This window comes from Oncorhynchus mykiss, chromosome 6 (genome assembly GCF_013265735.2).
Source record: "Oncorhynchus mykiss isolate Arlee chromosome 6, USDA_OmykA_1.1, whole genome shotgun sequence".
Classification (NCBI taxonomy): Eukaryota; Metazoa; Chordata; class Actinopteri; order Salmoniformes; family Salmonidae; genus Oncorhynchus; species Oncorhynchus mykiss.
Window position 1 is genome coordinate 63,333,176 of NC_048570.1, and position 17,785 is coordinate 63,350,960.

General features: G+C 40.4%; 2 protein-coding genes across 13 annotated transcripts in view; one reads left to right on the forward strand and one right to left on the reverse strand.

Moving 5' to 3' along the window:
• Positions 1-1,740: 1,740 nt before the first annotated feature.
• On the reverse strand, positions 1,741-4,766 carry terb2 (telomere repeat binding bouquet formation protein 2). Its single transcript, XM_021604992.2, has 7 exons — positions 4,515-4,766; positions 4,325-4,406; positions 3,477-3,616; positions 3,274-3,341; positions 3,087-3,175; positions 2,264-2,361; positions 1,741-2,119 (listed from the first exon to the last, which is right to left on the reverse strand). Exons 1-7 carry the CDS (start codon positions 4,576-4,578, stop codon positions 2,004-2,006), a joined length of 657 nt encoding a protein of 218 aa, XP_021460667.2. The 5' UTR covers positions 4,579-4,766; the 3' UTR covers positions 1,741-2,003.
• Positions 4,767-5,353: 587 nt separating this feature from the next.
• The window catches only part of LOC100750227 (tight junction protein ZO-1), a 189,318-nt gene continuing 176,886 nt past the window's right edge, over positions 5,354-17,785 (forward strand). For all 12 annotated transcript variants that reach the window (XM_036980662.1, XM_036980666.1, XM_036980669.1 and 9 more), the window contains exons 1-2: positions 5,354-5,714; positions 6,187-6,322. In XM_036980662.1, coding sequence (XP_036836557.1) covers positions 5,369-5,714; positions 6,187-6,322 — 482 coding nt within the window. In that variant the 5' untranslated portion in view covers positions 5,354-5,368. The remainder of the gene's footprint in view (positions 5,715-6,186; positions 6,323-17,785) is intronic.

Consider the following 17,785-nt stretch of genomic DNA (forward strand, 5'->3'; position numbering starts at 1 on the left):
TCAGACACAAACCACATCATTGGTCCTCAATGATGTCACCATTGCCCTTGATTCTAAAAAATGTTGTGCTGTTATTTTTATTTACTTGGCCAAAGATTTTGATATGGTAGACCATTCCATTCTTGTGGGCCGGCTAAGGAGTATTGGTGTCTCAGAGGGGTCTTTGGCCTGATTTGTTAACTACCTCTCTCAAAGAGTGCAGTGTATAAAGTCAGAACATCTGCTGTCTCAGCCACTGCCTGTCACCAAGGGAGTACAAGGCTCAATCCTAGGCCCCACACTTTTCTCAATTTACACCAACAACATAGCTCAGGCAGTAGGAAGCTCTCATCCATTTATATCCAGATGATAGTCTTATACTCAGCTGGCCCCTCCCCGGATTTTGTGTTTTAACGCTCTACAACAAAGCTTTCTAAGTGTTCAATAAGCTTTCTCTGCCCTTAACCTTGTTCTGAACACCTCCAAAACAAAGGTCATGTGGTTTGGTAAGAAGAATGCCCCTCTCCCCACAGGTGTGATTACTACCTCTGATGGTTTAGAGCTTGAGATAGTCACCTCATACAAGTACTTGGGAGTATGGCTAGACGGTACACTGTCCTTCTCTCAGCACATATCAAAGCTGCAGGCTAATGTAAAATCTATACTTGGTTTCCTCTATTGTAATCGCTCCTCTTTCACCCCAGCTGCCAAACTAACCCTGATTCAGATGACCATCTTACCCATGCTAGATTATGGAGATGTCATTTATAGATCGGCAGGTAAGGGTGCTCTCGGGCAGCTAGATGTTCTTTACCATTCGGCCATCAGAATTTCCACCAATGCTCCTTATAGGACACATCACTGCACTCTATACTCCTCTATAAACTGGTCATCTCTGTATATCAGTTGCAAGACGCACTGGTTGATGCTTATTTATAAAATCCTCTTAGGCCTCACTCCCCCCTATCTGAGATATTTACTGCAGCCCTCATCCTCCACATACAACACCCGTTCTGCCAATCACATTCTATTAAATGTCCCCAAAGCACACACATTCCTGGGTCGCTCGTCTTTTCAGTTCGCTGCAGCTAGCAACTGAAACGAGCTGCAACAAACACTCAAACTGGACAGTTTTATCTCAATCTCTTCATTCAAAGACTCAATCATGGACACTCTTACTGACAGTTGTGGCTGCTTTGTATGATGTATTGTTGTTTCTACCTTCTTGCCCTTTGTGCTGTTGTCTGTGCCAAATATTGTTTGTACCATGTTTTGTGCTGCTGCCATGTTGTGTTACTACCATGTTGTTGTGATGTTGTGTTGCTACCATGCTGATGCTGTGTTGTCATGTGGTGCTGCCATGCTATCTCTTTTTATGTAGTGTTGTGTTGTCTCTCTTGTCTTGGTGTGTTTTGTCCTATATTTGTATATTTTTAAACCCAGCCCCCGTCCCCGCAGGAGGCCTTTTGCCTATTGGTAGGTCGTCATTGTACCTGTTCTTAACTGACTTGCCTAGTTAAATAAAATAAAAATAAATTGGAAGCTAACAAGCAAAAGGCTGGGTCAAAATATCTACTGATTCAAGTATGGAACTTGTGATTGTTCTTCAATGTGTTGATTAAGTATTAACTGCAAACCAGTCTGTTTCAGGTGTGCTATATGTATGTGTTGGTAACCATTTAGTTTTGATTTTCTATGCTTCAAGCAGGGTTTGGACTTCATTTTGCTGGGAAAAGTGAATGAAGCAGAGACAGATATTTCTGATTCATAACACACTGTATATCTCATCATGTCTGTGTAAATAAAAATATATGTATGTAAACTCTTTAATTCAATAGGTAAAATATATATATATATTTTTTATAATTCAACAACTAAAACAATGGTGAATAGTGAAAAAGGGACAACACTGTCTAGCGATCCTGCTAAATCTTCCATTTAACATCCCATAGTGTATTTGTTCTTCTCCAATAAAAAGTGTTACTCTTAATTATCCCTGTGATCTGTATCCTTGTAATATGACATTAAGCAATATCTACTGTGGAGCGCCTTTTTTTAGAGACTGAAGAACCACAATGGCCTGGTAGGAAGTCTTGAAGTTCTCCTGAGTAAGTCCTCAGTTCATCAATACTGACATACCCTTCAAATAGAATAAACATTGTTACATTATAAACATTTCCATTATTCAAGAAAGGATGTATTTCTATAATTGATAATACATTCATATGGAAAGCACATGATAAGGATAATTGTAAGAATGCTGGGTGATAAGTATTTGTTTTACCTGTAACCATGTTATTAACTGGGTAATGTTGTACTTCACAACACAGAGCACCCTCTCTTTGTGGAGTATCCGGAATATCCAGAAAGGCTACCGCATGGCTATTTCACAAAATAGTATATTGTTTAGTGTGAGCACATTATACTGAATAGTTGTAATCATTGCATAGGAAAATATGACCCCTACTGGTAAAAATGTAAAAAAAAAAAGCTGCTCTGTTCTGGACCAATTATTTAAATACTGAGTGTAGAAAACATTAAGGACACCTGCTCTTTCCATGACATAGACTGACCAGGTGAATCCAGGTGAAAGCTATGACCCCTTATTGATGTCACTTGTTAATTCCACTTCAATCAGTGTAGATGAAGGGGAGGAGACAGGTTAAAGAAGGATTTTTAAGCCTTGAGACAATTGAGGCATGGATTGTGTACTGTATGTGCCACTCAGAAGGTGAATGGGCAAAACAAAAGATGTAAGTGCCTTTGAACAGGATATGTTAGTAGGTGCCAGGCGCACCGGTTTGTGTCAAGAACTGCAATGCTGCTGGGTTTTTCAAACTTAACAGTTTCCTGTGTGCATTAATAATTGTCCACCACCTAAAGGACATCCAGCCAACTTTACACAACTGTGGGAAGCATTGGAGTCAACATGGGCCAGCATCCCTGTGGAATGTTTTTGACACCTTGAATGAATTGAGTCTGTTCTGACTGGGGAGGGGCAACTCAATATTAGGAAGGCGTTCCTGATGTTTGGTATATACGTCATTGTGCTGAACCCCTCAAAATTAGTAGCTGATCAGGAGACCCATACAAGACACAGTACATACCAACTATTGATGTCTGTGTGATCACAGCAACCTCCACTGTATTCCTCTTCCTTCTGCCTATTGCCCAATTTCAGTCTGTCATCTGAATCCTTACAATAGAAATACAATACATATACAAATGAATTGTGCTTAAAGTGAACAGATTATGACTCACTAAATTGAAACTAAGATGAAGAGCATATTTGACCTCTGTATCAACAGCCTTTGCACTATCCTCCTGCTCCCAAATGAATCTCCCAACCACTGCTTTCACCACTGAAAAGGTAAATTATTAACATATTTTGTGTGCATATTTTTCAGTGTTATGGAGAATATTATTATGGGAAAAAATGGCATTATGACTGTCATGCAAAATGCAAGGAAAGGAAAGCTGAGATATTATCTACTTACCCTCCTGGACAGAGACTGGAGGCAGCACATAATGACCGATGCACACTGACTTGACACTGTGGCATTTCTCACAGGCAGCTAGATAGAAGCTGTGAAAAACTGTTAGCCTGTTCTCAGCATAGTCCACACTCTCAAATATCCTGAAATAAATAAACAAAAGTAAGTCAAAGGGTCTACATTTCGATTTATATTTCCTGGGATGCACTGCTGACGAAGAAACCATGCCCCCTAGGGGCGGGCCTATGACAGTGTCACAGCATGCAGGAAACAGGACAAAAACGGTCACATTATGCAGAGGAAAATCAGTGAACAAGAAGAGTAAATGCTCAGCTGGGCTGACCAAAGGTACAAACAAGAGAAAACAAAAGCAACATCCGAAGTGGCTATTTTATTTTACAAATAAGTAAGAATTAATCTGGATGGTAAGGAGTCACAATAGTTCATGAATAAATACTTGATTAGATAACTGTCTAGCTAGATGTGCATAGCTAACGTTAGCTAAATCAAATCAAATTGTATTGGTCACATACACATGGTTAGCAGATGTTATTGCGAGTGTAGCGAAATGCTTGTGCTTCTGACAGTGCAGTAATATCTTAACAGTAATCTAGCAATTCCACAACTACCTAATACACACAAATCTAAGTAAAGTGATGGAATAAGAATATATACATATGGATGAGCGATGGCTGAGCAGCATAGGCAACATGCAATATATGGTATACAATACAGTATACATATGAGATGAGTAATACAAGCTATGAAACATTATTAAAGTGACTAACGTTAGTGATCCATTTATTAAAGTGTCCAATGATTTCAAGTCTAGCTAGCTAGCCTAACGTTACCTTTCTGTATCAGGACAGGTGGCATCCTCACTGAAAAGGTAGTCTGCAGTCTCCCAACTTGTAATACCGCCACCCTCAGATACTGAAATAGATTTTTTTTGCTCTCAATAAATTATGAAATTGGTAACGTTAATGTATTCAAGTGTAGCTAAGTAACTTAGCCTTGAGCTAGCTAAGTTAGCTAACTTACCCCAAAACCAACGGCTTCCTCTTCTCACACTATTGGAGAACCATGCTGTTCTATTTGTGAACATACTTTGCAAAGACTGTCCAAAGATTTCAGTTAAAAAAAAAAAAAAATATTGTGTTTATAAAATGTTTGTCCTTGTTGATCTGAAAACCTTTTATGTTGAACAAATCGTCAAGGTGAGGATGACGTCAATGATCGGCCGCGTTCCGGATGTTGCCATTCGAGGGCGCGAGCAGCGCAGCATGGACATCTTGGCGGTAAAAAAGGTTGGTACTCTTATCACCTCGATATTATAGTATCCACACCAGTTCTCGAATTTACGGTTTATTGACTCCAAACTCACAGGCTACTGTCTGGTAGCCTATGCCAAATAAATTCTATAACACAATCACAGCTCCTCAACTCACTATCGGGACATGAAAAGAGAGAACAATGACAGCATGGCAATAAACAAATATGCAGTGCCCAGCCTACTTTTATGGGGACTATAGACTGATTTTAAATAGACAAGTATTACAAATATAAATATTATGATTAGACTACTAGGTCTGTTAGAACCAAGCCAAATAGTAAATTGGTCTGAGTGCTGTATTTTCATGGTGAGCAGTTTGTGAAGGTCTAAACAGAGTATGATAATCCTCTTAACAACATAAGCACCAAGCAATTTTTTTTGTCCATGTCCAGACTGTCGACCTTCCTGTCTAGAGGTATTATGTCTGGTGGAAACATAGTCACCATTATGGAAATATTTGGCATGGCAACCTCCACATTTGTAGAATATGTGCTACCATCCAATTGACTTTTGCTAAGAGAGTGGTATTGTTTAAGAAAAAGTAATTTTATCCAACCTCAAAATGCTGGGCAATGATACTCGGAATTGGTTTGTGAAGAAGCAGATGAGCCGCAGGAGACCATCTGGCAAAAATAAGAAAACGTGGGCTGCCAAAATCCTGAGACACCATAGGGAGCGGTTACTGAAGGAGCTGGATGTCAACAAGGTGCTGCCATACCTTGTGTATGACAGGGTGTTCTCTCTGGTGGAATGCAAGGAAATCCTGGGTTATGACACCAATAAGAAAAGGGCAGAGATATTTCTGGACAAGTTGTCTTTGAAGGGCCCTGGGGCCTTCTGTGCTTTCTGCTCTGTTCTGGAAGAGGTGTATCCACACTTGCTAACCTGTTTTCTGCTGGATATTGAAGGTACAGTAAATCACAGTCTTTAAATGACAAAATATGTAATTTTTGTCAGTTTCATGTGTTAATGTTAGCTGAAGGTTTTAACCCTTGCTAAACTGCTTAAGAACTGGGACAAAATAGCAACTGTAAGCCACAGCAGTGAAGAGATTATTGTCTGTCCAGTTGGATATGTTGTAACACATGGCCCCTGCATCAGTGCCAGACAGTCCATTGTCCTAATTAGTTAAATGAAGAAAACAATAGAGAAAGGGTAATCAGCATTTTGTTTGTATTTTTGTTTACATGTTCAATTTCTAGTGTTTAAGGCCTAAACAAAGGAATGAATGATGATGTGGCATATTGTAACATGATTTAATTCATCCTCTGGGGAAAATGAAGTGTGTTGTCACACCAGTATTTCTTCATCTGATGGTAAAATTAGTTTGAATATTATGGATGCTTTCACTCATTGTTATTATTCTATTATCTCTTACAGATCAGCCTGCGTTGAGGAGCTGTCACAAGCAGGAGGGGGAAGTCATGGCTCCTCACAACCAGGGTGTGTTTCTATCTCAGGAGCGTACAGTGATGCACCCTCTATTCATCTATAACGACCCTCTCTTCAACACCAGGTGAGCAATAATATCTACAAAGTAAAACTGCATTCTGCAGCAACCTTACCATCACATACAATGGGCTGTAGATGTAGTACCTACTTAGAACCACATGATGGTGATATGAGCTGACTTTATTGGGGGTCAGTGGTCTTCTGGCCCTGGTGCTGGGACACAACTGAATTAATCAGTGTGTTTTACACCTTAACCTTTAATGATCAATATGTTGTGTCTTAAAAGTATTTCATTTGAACCAATTTAGCGGATGTTTGGCAATTCTAACTCTCTAGAGACCATGTTAGCAAATCTCATACATGCCGTTACCTTAAGATGGCAAGGACTAGTGTTTACAGTGGTGCTGAGCAATTTACGTACATTTCGGTTATTTTTTGTTTTTTAACTAAGTAATTGACCGTCATCGGTTCAATTATGTGAATTCCATTGAATTCTGTTTTTGTCTGTGAGCTCAATGTGCACAATGTGCAGTTTCTCTAGAGATAAATCAGATCAAGCCCGAACTGTGCGATGTAGTAGGGAGTTTCCAACAGGCCAATATTCGATGTAGTTTAGCGCAGAAAACGTGGTAAAGAACTACAATGGCCATAATCCATTACACGCCTACTTGTCCTGTCCGTGTTTCTTTTATGCCTGCTATGTAAAAGAGAGAAGAATGAGCGATTGAGAGAGAGTCTTGAGAGCAGTTGCTTCTCGAGGTATCTCTACCTGAAATATATTAGCTAAGGGATTGATAGTTGGTATTCAGCAGTCATAAAAGTATGCCTTATTTACTTTGAAGAGCTACTAAAATAGTGATTTTGTCAGACAGCATAGCCAGCAGCTCTACTGAGATGACTTAGAATGAAATAAAGTAATCAAATAAAACACATTTAATATACACAACAGCTGAACATTTTTATTAAAGTAAAGTGAATAAATAATGGTTAATAAGTGATAAGCAGTAATGGGCAGTCCCTACCATTATGGGACTTGTATTCATTGTTTTATTCTGTGTCACAGCATTCAACCCACATAGTGCATTTCATGTTTAAAAAAAACAAAATCAAAAACTGTGATCATTTTTTAATCGAACCGAAACCAAACCGACCTCAAAAAGCACTAATCGCTCAGCACTAGTCTACAGTGTCCGCTCTATTGAACAAAGTGGTCCTCTGATCTATTAGCAGTGGATGAACAACATTCGATGGAAGGTGACCTAAGTGATGCACTGAATGAGGGGTTAAAACAGAAAAATATTGGCTTCTCAAGCAATCCTAGTATGCACACTTGGTGATTAGAGACTGATATAATGACTTAATACTTTTCTGTACAAAATGTTTGTATTTGCATATTTTTATTTGTCTGGTCCGGTGTCACATGATGGACATGTTAAATATTTTGTCATCATCAGTGAGGGCTTGCTTGCAGGTCAGGAGCTTATAGGCTAGCTGACAAAGATGCATGCCAATACCAGTTTGGTTTTGTCTCTCTGAAGGCAGTAATGTCATGTAGCCTTGTATTTTATATATTGAGGAGACTATTAAAAAATATATTACTGTGCGGGCAGTGGACAGTGTGCTATCTGCTGTGAAATTGATGGGAAATGCTTCTGTGTGCTCTTGATGCCAGCATGGCTGTCACAGTGGGCTGTGTACTATAAATCAAGCCTTGATGCTTCTACACCTGCATTGCTTGCTGTTTGGGGTTTTAGGCTGGGTTTCTGTACAGAACGTTGTGACATCAGCTGATGTAAGAAGGGCTTTATAAATACATTTGATTGAAATTTGTTTGATGATGTTCAGTTTAGAATCTGGTTAGAGAACCTAGGTGTCAATGTGCAGGTCTATATGTTTATATATTATCTACTTACTGTCCTATTAAGTGCAGTATATTGCCTGTATGTCTAATCCTTATATGAAATCCAGCTGGTACTAAGTTAATAAAAAAATAAAACGATTGGAGAGACTGAGTCAAAGGGGAAAGTGGACAAGAGACTGCCTACATTACTACAAACATGAACTGCTAATTATGGAAAATAAGAGAAACAGGATTTTGAAAAAAATATATATTTTAATGGCTATATATAAATTGAGGTGAGGGCGATGGATTTAATTTTAATTTTTAATTTCACCTTTATTTAACCAGGTAGGCCAGTTGAGATCAAGTTCTCATTTACATCTGCGACCTGGCCAAGATAAAGCAAAGCAGTGCGACACAAACAACACAGAGTTACACATGGGATAAACAAACGTACAGTCAATAACACAATAGAACAATCTATATACAGTGTGTGCAAATGTAGTAAGATTAGGGAGGTAAGGCAATAAATAGGCCATAGTGGCAAAATAATTACAATTTAGCAATTTAACACTGGAGTGATATATGTGTAGAAGATGAATATGCAAGTCAAGATACTGGGGTGCAAAGGAGCAAAAACATAAATAACAATATGGGGATGAGGTAGTTGGGTGGGCTGACTACAGATGGGCTGTGTGCAGGTGCAATGATCGGTAAGCTGCTCTGACAGCTGATGCTTAAAGTTAGTGAGGGAGATATAAGACTCTAGTTTCAGTGATTTTTGCAATTTGTTCGTCATTGGTAGCAGAGAACTGGAAGGAAAGGCAGCCAAAGGTGGAGTTGGCTTTGGGGATGATCAGTGAAATATACCTGCTGGTGCGCGTGCTACGGGTGGGTGTTGCTATGGTGACCAGTGAGCTGAGATAAGGTGGGGCTTTATCTAGCAAAGACTTATAGATGACCTGGAGCCAGTGGGTTTGGCAACGAATATGAAGCGAGGGCCAGGCAACGAGAGCGTACAGGTCGCAGTGGTGTGTAGCATATGGGGCTTTGGTGACAAAATGGATGGCACTGTGATAGACTACATCCAATTTGCTGAGTAGAGTGTTGGAGGCTATTTTGTAAATGACATCGCCGAAGTCAAGGAAAGGTAGGATACCCTAGTAAAACAGACTATGTTTGGTGGCATGAGTGAAGGATGCTTTGTTGCGAAATAGGAAGCCGATTCTAGATGTAATTTTGGATTGGAGATGCTTAATGTGAGTCTGGAAGGAAAGTTTACAGTCTAACCAGACACCTAGGTGTTTGTAGTTGTCCACATATTCTAAGTTAGAACCGTCCAGAGTAGTGATGCTAGATGGGCGGGCGGGTGCAGGCATCGATTGGTCGAAGAGCATGCATTTAGTTTTACTTGCATTTAAGAGCAGTTGGAGGCCACGGAAGGAGTGTTGTATGGCATTGAAGCTTGTCTGGACGTTTGTTAACACAGTGTCCAAAGAAGGGCCAGATGTATACAGAATGGTGTCGTCTGCGTAGAGCTGGGTCCGAGAATCACCAGCAGCAAGAGCGACATCATTGATGTTTACAGAGAAGAGAGTCGGCCTGAGAATTGAACCCTGTGGCACCCCCATAGAGACTGCCATGAATTTGGCGGTTAATCTGCTTCTGTTCTGTGGGAGGCACTGTGTGCTCTTCTTGAAGGATGGGTCCCGGTCTCTCCGGGGCCATGGGATCTGGGGAGTCGGGGGTGCTCTGCCGGGCATTGGGATGACAACTTGGGATGAGGAGCGGTTTTAGCGGGTGGAATAGTGGGGACCAATTGGAGGTTTACTTAGTAGCAATGCAAATATCATACCAAACTGTTTTTGATACACTCAGAGGGCCATTATTAGCATGTTTGAACCACTCCTATATAAACAGTAAATTATCAGACACTCAACAAGAAGGTCTGATTTCATTATTACTGAAACAGGATCCAAGTGGTACAGTTGAAGTCGGAAGTTTATATACACTTAGGTTGGAGTCATTAAAACTCGTTTTTCAACCACTCCACACATTTCTTGTTAAAAACTATAGTTTTGGCAAGTTGGTTAGGAAATCTACTTTCTGCATGACACAAGTCATTTTTCCAACAATTGTTTACAGACAGATTATTTCACTTATAATTCACTGTATCACAATTCCAGTGGCTCAGAAGTTTACAAACACCAAGTTGACTGTGCCTTTAAACAGCTTGGAAAATTCCAGAAAGCGATCACAAGGTCCTTTTCACAAGGTCCTTTGCTGTTGTTCTGGGATTGACTTGCACTTTTCGCACCACTTTTTGCACCATTCCTGAATGGTGTGACGGCTACGTGGTCCCATGGGGTTTATACATGCGTACTATTGTTTGTACAGATGAACGTGGTACCTATAGGCATTTGGAAATTGCGCCCAAGGATGAACCAGACTTGTGGAGGTCTCCAATTTATTTTCTGAGGTCTTGGCTGATTTCCTTTGATTTTCACATGATGTCAAGCAAAGAGGCTTAGAAATAAAAGGTAGGCCTTGAAATGCATTCACAGTACACTTCCAATTGACTCAAAGGATGTCAATTAGCCTATCAGAAGCTTCTAAAGCCATGACATAATTTTCTGGAATTTTCCAAGCTGTTTAAAGGCACAGTCAACTTAGTGTATGTAAACGTCTGATCCACTGGAATTGTGATAAAGTGAATTATAAGTGAAAAAAATCTGTCTGTAAACAATTATTGGAAAAATTACTTGTGTCATGCACGAAGTAGATGCCCTAACCGACTTGCCAAAACTATAGTTTGTTAACAAGAAATTTGTGGAGTGGTTGAAAAACGAGTTTTAATGACTCCAACCTAAGTGTATGTAAACTTCAGACTTCAACTGTATATATACAGTGCCTTGCGAAAGTATGTGTTTCCCAGGTGGCTTGTGGCAAACTTTAAACTACACTTTTTATGGATATCTTTAAGAAATGGCTTTCTTCTTGCCACTCTTCCATAAAGGCCAGATTTGTGCAATATACGACTGATTGTTGTCCTATGGACAGAGTCTCCCACCTCAGCTGTAGATCTCTGCAGTTCATCCAGAGTGATCATGGGCCTCTTGGCTGTATCTCTGATCAGTCTTCTCCTTGTATGAGCTGAAAGTTTAGAGGGACGGCCAGGTCTTGGTAGATTTGCAGTGGTCTGATACTCCTTCCATTTCAATATTATCGCTTGCACAGTGCTCCTTGGGATGTTTAAAGCTTGGGAAATCTTTTTGTATCCAAATCCGGCTTTAAACTTCTTCACAACAGTATCTCGGACCTGCCTGGTGTGTTCCTTGTTCTTCATGATGCTCTCTGCGCTTTTAACGGACCTCTGAGACTATCACAGTGCAGGTGCATTTATACGGAGACTTGATTACACACAGATGGATTGTATTTATCATCATTAGTCATTTAGGTCAACATTGGATCATTCAGAGATCCTCACTGAACTTCTGGAGAGAGTTTGCTGCACTGAAAGTAAAGGGGCTGAATCATTTTGCACTGCCAATTTTTCAGTTTTTGATTTGTTAAAAAAGTTTGAAATATCCAATAAATGTCGTTCCACTTCATGATTGTGTCCCACTTGTTGATTCTTCACAAAAAAATACAGTTTTATATCTTTATGTTTGAAGCCTGAAATGTGGCAAAAAGGTCGCTAAGTTCAAGGGGGCCGAATACTTTCGCAAGGCACTGTGTATATATATATATATATATATATATATATATATATATATATATATATATATATATATATATATATATATATTTATATATATACTGCTCAAAAAAATAAAGGGAACACTTAAACAACACAATGTAACTCCAAGTCAATCACACTTCTGTGAAATCAAACTGTCCACTTAGGAAGCCACACTGATTGACAATAAATTTCACATGCTGTTCTGCAAATGGAATAGACAACAGGTGGAAATTATAGGAAAATTAGCAAGACACCCCCAATAAAGGAGTGGTTCTGCAAGTGGTGACTACAGACCACTTCTCAGTTCCTATGCTTCCTGGCTGATGTTTTGGTCACTTTTGAATGCTGGCTGTGCTTTCACTCTAGTGGTAGCATGAGACGGAGTCTACAACCCACACAAGTGGCTCAGGTAGTGCAGCTCATCTTGGATGGCACATCAATGCGAGCTGTGGCAAGAAGGTTTGCTGTGTCTGTCAGCGTAGTGTCCAGAGCATGGAGGCGCTACCAGGAGACAGGCCAGTACATCAGGAGACATGGAGGAGGCCGTAGGAAGGTAACAACCCAGCAGCAAGACCACTACCTCCGCCTTTGTGCAAGGAGGAGCAGGAGGAGCACTGCCAGAGCCCTGCAAAATGACCTCCAGCAGGCCACAAATGTGCATGTGTCTGCTCAAACGGTCAGAAACAGACTCCATGAGGGTGGTATGAGGGCTCGACGTCCACAGGTGGGGGTTGTGCTTACAGCCCAACACCATGCAGGACGTTTGGCATTTGCCAGAGAACACCAAGATTGGCAAATTCGCCACTGGCGCCTTGTGCTCTTCACAGATGAAAGCAGGTTCACACTGAGCACATGTGACAGACGTGACAGTCTGGAGACGTCGTGGAGAACGTTCTGCTGCCTGCAACATCCTCCAGCATGACCGGTTTGGCGGTGGGTCAGTCATGGTGTGGGGGGGGCATTTCTTTGGGGGGGCCGCACAGCCCTCCATGTGCTCGCCTGAGGTAGCCTGACTGCCATTAGGTACGGAGATGAGATCCTCAGACCCCTTGTGAGACCATATGCTGGTGCGGTTGGCCCTGGGTTCCTCCTAATGCAAGACAATGCTAGCCCTCATGTGGCTGGAGTGTGTCAGCAGTTCCTGCAAGAGGAAGGCATTGATGCTATGGACTGGCCCGCCCGTTCCCCAGACCTAAATCCAATTGAGCACATCTGGGACATCATGTCTCGCTCCATCCACCAACGCCACGTTGCACCACAGACTGTCCAGGAGTTGTCGGATGCTTTAGTCCAGGTCTTGGAGGAGATCCCTCAGGAGACCATCCGCCACCTCATCAGGGGCATGCCCAGGCGTTGTAGGGAGGTCACACAGGCACGTGGAGGCCACGCACACTATTGAGCCTCATTTTGATGTGTTTTAAGGACATTACATCAATGTTGGATCAGCCTGTAGTGTGGTTTTCCACTTTAATTTTGAGTGTGACTCCAAATCCAGACCTCCATGGTTTGATACATTTGATTTCCATTGATAATTTTTGTGTGATTATGTTGTCAGCACATTCAACTATGTAAAGAAAAAAGTATTTAATAAAAATATTTTATTCATTCAGATCTAAGATGTGTTCGTATATATATATATATATGTATAGTATATCACAAAGTAAGTACACCACACATTTTTGTAAATATTTGAGTATATCTTTTCATGTGACAACACTGAAGAAATTACACTTTTGTTACAATGTAAAGTAGTGAGTGTACAACTTGTATAACAGTGTAAAAATAACTCAACACACAGCCATTAATGTCTAAACCACTGGCAACAAAAGTGAGTACACCCCTAAGTGAAAATGTCCAAATTGGGCCCAAAGTGTCAATATTTTGTGTGGCCACCATCATTTTCCAGCACTGCCTTAACCCTCTTGGGCATGGAGTTCACCAGAGCTTCACAGGTTGCCACTAGAGTCCTCTTCCACTCCTCCATGATGACATCAACCATCACCGTGATGTCATCATGGAATTACATTGATGGAAGCAATTATCTATCCGCAATTTTAAAACGGATCCACCACCTAAAAAACAAAAAGTGGACAAGAGACCTCTTGTATTGGATAGAAAATTCTCACTCATTTACAGTGTTTAAGTACTATGGCAAGTATGCTGCTAACCAACAGTCAAAATCTATAAGCACATAACCTTTCTGTGTTTGAGTCCCTCCATGACAACAGTAAGGCCAGAGTATTTTGTCACACAAACCCCAACATCTCCTTTGGATGGTGCAGTGGAATGTGGATGTGAAAATATGTGCATCTGAGCAGAACATGAGCGTTACCAATCAAAGCACCTCAACTGGCTTGAAATAGAATAGTACAACAGAACATTCTAGAGCTGCTTTTTAGGTCTTGTTTCTAGCGTTGTCTTTAAAATATCTCACCTGGTGATGAGCAATACAGTTCGGGTTAGAAGCATTTCTTTAAAATATACATGTTTATTCATGAGGTTTATTTTCGATTACAGCTGTAAGCACGCTTTGTTGGTATAGCATTCTGTTTCAGCCATAATGTGAAAAGTCAGCAAGTCTGCTGCTTTCTTATTTAGGAACACAATGATGCTTTCTGTGCACAATGTTTTAAGTATAAAAGTGTTTTCTGGTGTGAGTTGGGTACGATACTGATGGGAGTTAAACAATAGTTCTGTTATCTGGGAGTTTTAGACACCTTCTCTCACAGCGTGATTCAAAGCAGAATTCCAGAGCCTGCACCAGAATTATATATTTTTTATCTGAAAAAATAACAGTTGCTCTGTCATCAGTTGTGGATTCACTGGAACAGATAAATAATGATCAACATAATGAGATGTCATGATGAAATGTGAGATGGAGAAACGGTAGTGGTAATGAGGATTCCATGGTGATTGGCTGTGAAGGCCAGTTAAGGCAGGGTCAAGGCGATGGACAGAGGTATAAATGTGGACCAAGGAGGATAAACAGGGTGAAACGACTACTTTAAGACATCATGAGATGGCCAGCCAGTGTTCTCTCTTCGTCTTTACTGTACATTCTATAGTCTAACAGCATTAGAATGTACAGCACTTAGTCTGACTGTATACATACATTCATGGTGTCGGTCAGCTTCTGGTTTTCTATGCTTTTTCTTATGAATGGCTCTTTGATTCCAAGTCAGCACTCTACACAACAGTCTATAATAAAGTGGCAATAACATGGTAGGAGGATGGTAACAAGGTATACCTATAGGTTTGTACATTTCCAATGGATAGGCTATGAAAAGGTTCCTTTCTTGAAAATCTTCTCTCAAGTCTCTCTTTTCACTCTGAGCCAGACACAAAACATTAAAGGAGTGTGTTTTATTGCAGGTATTCTGGGATTTAGGCCACCGCAGGATGGTGTTCTTTCAGCTCCGTCCACCTTTGGAGTGTCATCTCATTCACCTGCTTTCCTTTCTGTATAAGCTATTTTGTCAGGCCAGAACCATCAGTCCCAAAATAGAAGTCCTATTTTTACATTTCCAAATGTAGAGAAGAGCACTAACACAGAGCATTGCTAATAAATTACAAAGTGCCTCCATACAGAAGGGAAAAGTCATTGTCAGAAACTTCTCAGGAAATGGAACTTTTTCCCATTAACAAACATACAATTATATAACTTCACAACCTATTTGAATACATTTTCTTTGTCCTAAAGTCATGGAATGTTCAGAGTACATTGAGGGGTTACTGCTGTCAATACATGTAAAAAATATTCAAATGGTAAAAAATGGAGTTACACGGTTTTCATCCGACAGCGACGGAATATACGTCAGACCATATTGTCAGACCATACATTGTCAGACACTATATTGTCAGACACTATATTGTCAGACACTATATTGTCAGACACTATATTGTCAGACCGTATTGTCAGACCATATTGTCAGACCATATTGTCAGACCATATTGTCAGACCATATTGTCAGACACTATATTGTCAGACACTATATTGTCAGACCGTATTGTCAGACCGTATTGTCAGACCGTATTGTCAGACCGTATTGTCAGACCGTTTTGTCAGACCGTATTGTCAGACCGTATTGTCAGAGACTATATTGTCAGACCATATTGTCAGACACTATATTGTCAGAGACTATATTGTCAGAGACTATATTGTCAGAGACTATATTGTCAGACCATATTGTCAGACCATACATTGTCAGACCATATTGTCAGACCATATTGTCAGACCATATTGTCAGACCATACATTGTCAGACCATATTTTCAGACACTATATTGTCAGAGACTATATTGTCAGAGACTATATTGTCAGACCATATTGTCAGACCATACATTGTCAGACCATACATTGTCAGACCATACATTGTCAGACCATACATTGTCAGACCATATTGTCAGACCATATTGTCAGACCATATTGTCAGACCATATTGTCAGACCATATTGTCAGACCATATATTGTCAGACCATATTGTCAGACTATATTGTCAGACCATACATTGTCAGACACTATATTGTCAGACCATACATTGTCAGACTATATTGTCAGACCATATTGTCAGACCATATTGTCAGACCATATTGTCAGACCATATTGTCAGACACTATATTGTCAGACACTATATTGTCAGACACTATTGTCAGACACTATATTGTCAGACACTATATTGTCAGACCATATTGTCAGACCATACATTGTCAGACCATACATTGTCAGACACTATATTGTCAGACACTATATTGTCAGACACTATATTGTCAGACACTATATTGTCAGAGACTATATTGTCAGACCATATTGTCAGACCATACATTGTCAGACACTATATTGTCAGACACTATATTGTCAGACACTATATTGTCAGACCATATATTTTGAATATACAGTAGAAGAGAATAACACTGAAGAATAGAAATGTTTCTAGTTTTTCAACACAAAATACTATTACTTTTCCCATGTGTTTTTTCCCTCTCGCCACATATTTCATTTTTACATTTATTAGAAAATTATTTACAATACATACAATACCTTAGTCTTGGCGTTAGGCTCTGCTCCTTCGCGGTAGCTCACTGTCAGAGCATGCATGATAAGATAATTATAATAACAGGCAGTGAACAAGATACGCTGTACAAATCCCTCTGTCCCAAAGCAGAGCCCAAACAGGTGGAGGCTGGGGTGGGGGGTGGGAAAGCAGAAAACAGACATGCATGGTGAGTAACGCATGTTACAGCAATAGCATGCCACCAGGAACACCAGCTTAAGCTTGCGCACGGCAGCCAACAGAGAATGTGTGTGTAGAACCTGATTGATTCAATAGACCGCCATATTCAAGTAGTGATGCATCTAATTGGTGCAATATCAGCTGATGCTTTTGCAAAGCACTTAAGATGCTATCGCAAACCCCTTGAATTTATGTAGCACATTTGCCACTATGTTATTGTTGATGTTGGTGATTTTTTTGCTCTATTTATATCTTATTTAGATGGGAACTAGAATGCGAGAAGGCAGCTGCCCCAGAATGTTAGCAGCAGAGAGGCTGTAGCTGCTGTTATCTCACCACGGGAGTCTGGACTCTGTGTCAGGCCTTGTGCACACTGTGCCATTTCTCAGGGTGATTTTTGGGCCATGTGAGGATCCCTGGCAAGCAGGTCCCGTTTTCATGCTTCCCCGACCGTTAAGGGGCTGTGGAGGAGTTTGTGAGGAGAGTCTGACAGTGGGGTCAGAGTGGACAAGGTAGCCTCTACACAACACGTGCCCCCTGATTTAAAGGACTGTGTAATAAGGACAGGAAGTTGAAGGCAGGCAGGGACACATACATAGACACCCACACAGACACTCACAAAAACATAAGGGCAGTAATTGTATCATAAGAGGAGACATGAAATAAGTTGTATATTTGTATGGTTCATGATCCTCTATTGTCAAGGTACGTTTAT

Coding starts and splice junctions, on each gene's coding strand:
- terb2 (XM_021604992.2), bottom strand. CDS start 4,578: ATGTTCACAAATAGAACAGCATGGTTCTCCAATAGTGTGAGAAGAGGA. Junction 4,407..4,514: donor AGGAAGCCGTTGGTTTTGGG/GTAAGTTAGCTA, acceptor AATCTATTTCAG/TATCTGAGGGTGGCGGTATT. Junction 2,362..3,086: donor CACACAGACATCAATAGTTG/GTATGTACTGTG, acceptor TTTGTGAAATAG/CCATGCGGTAGCCTTTCTGG.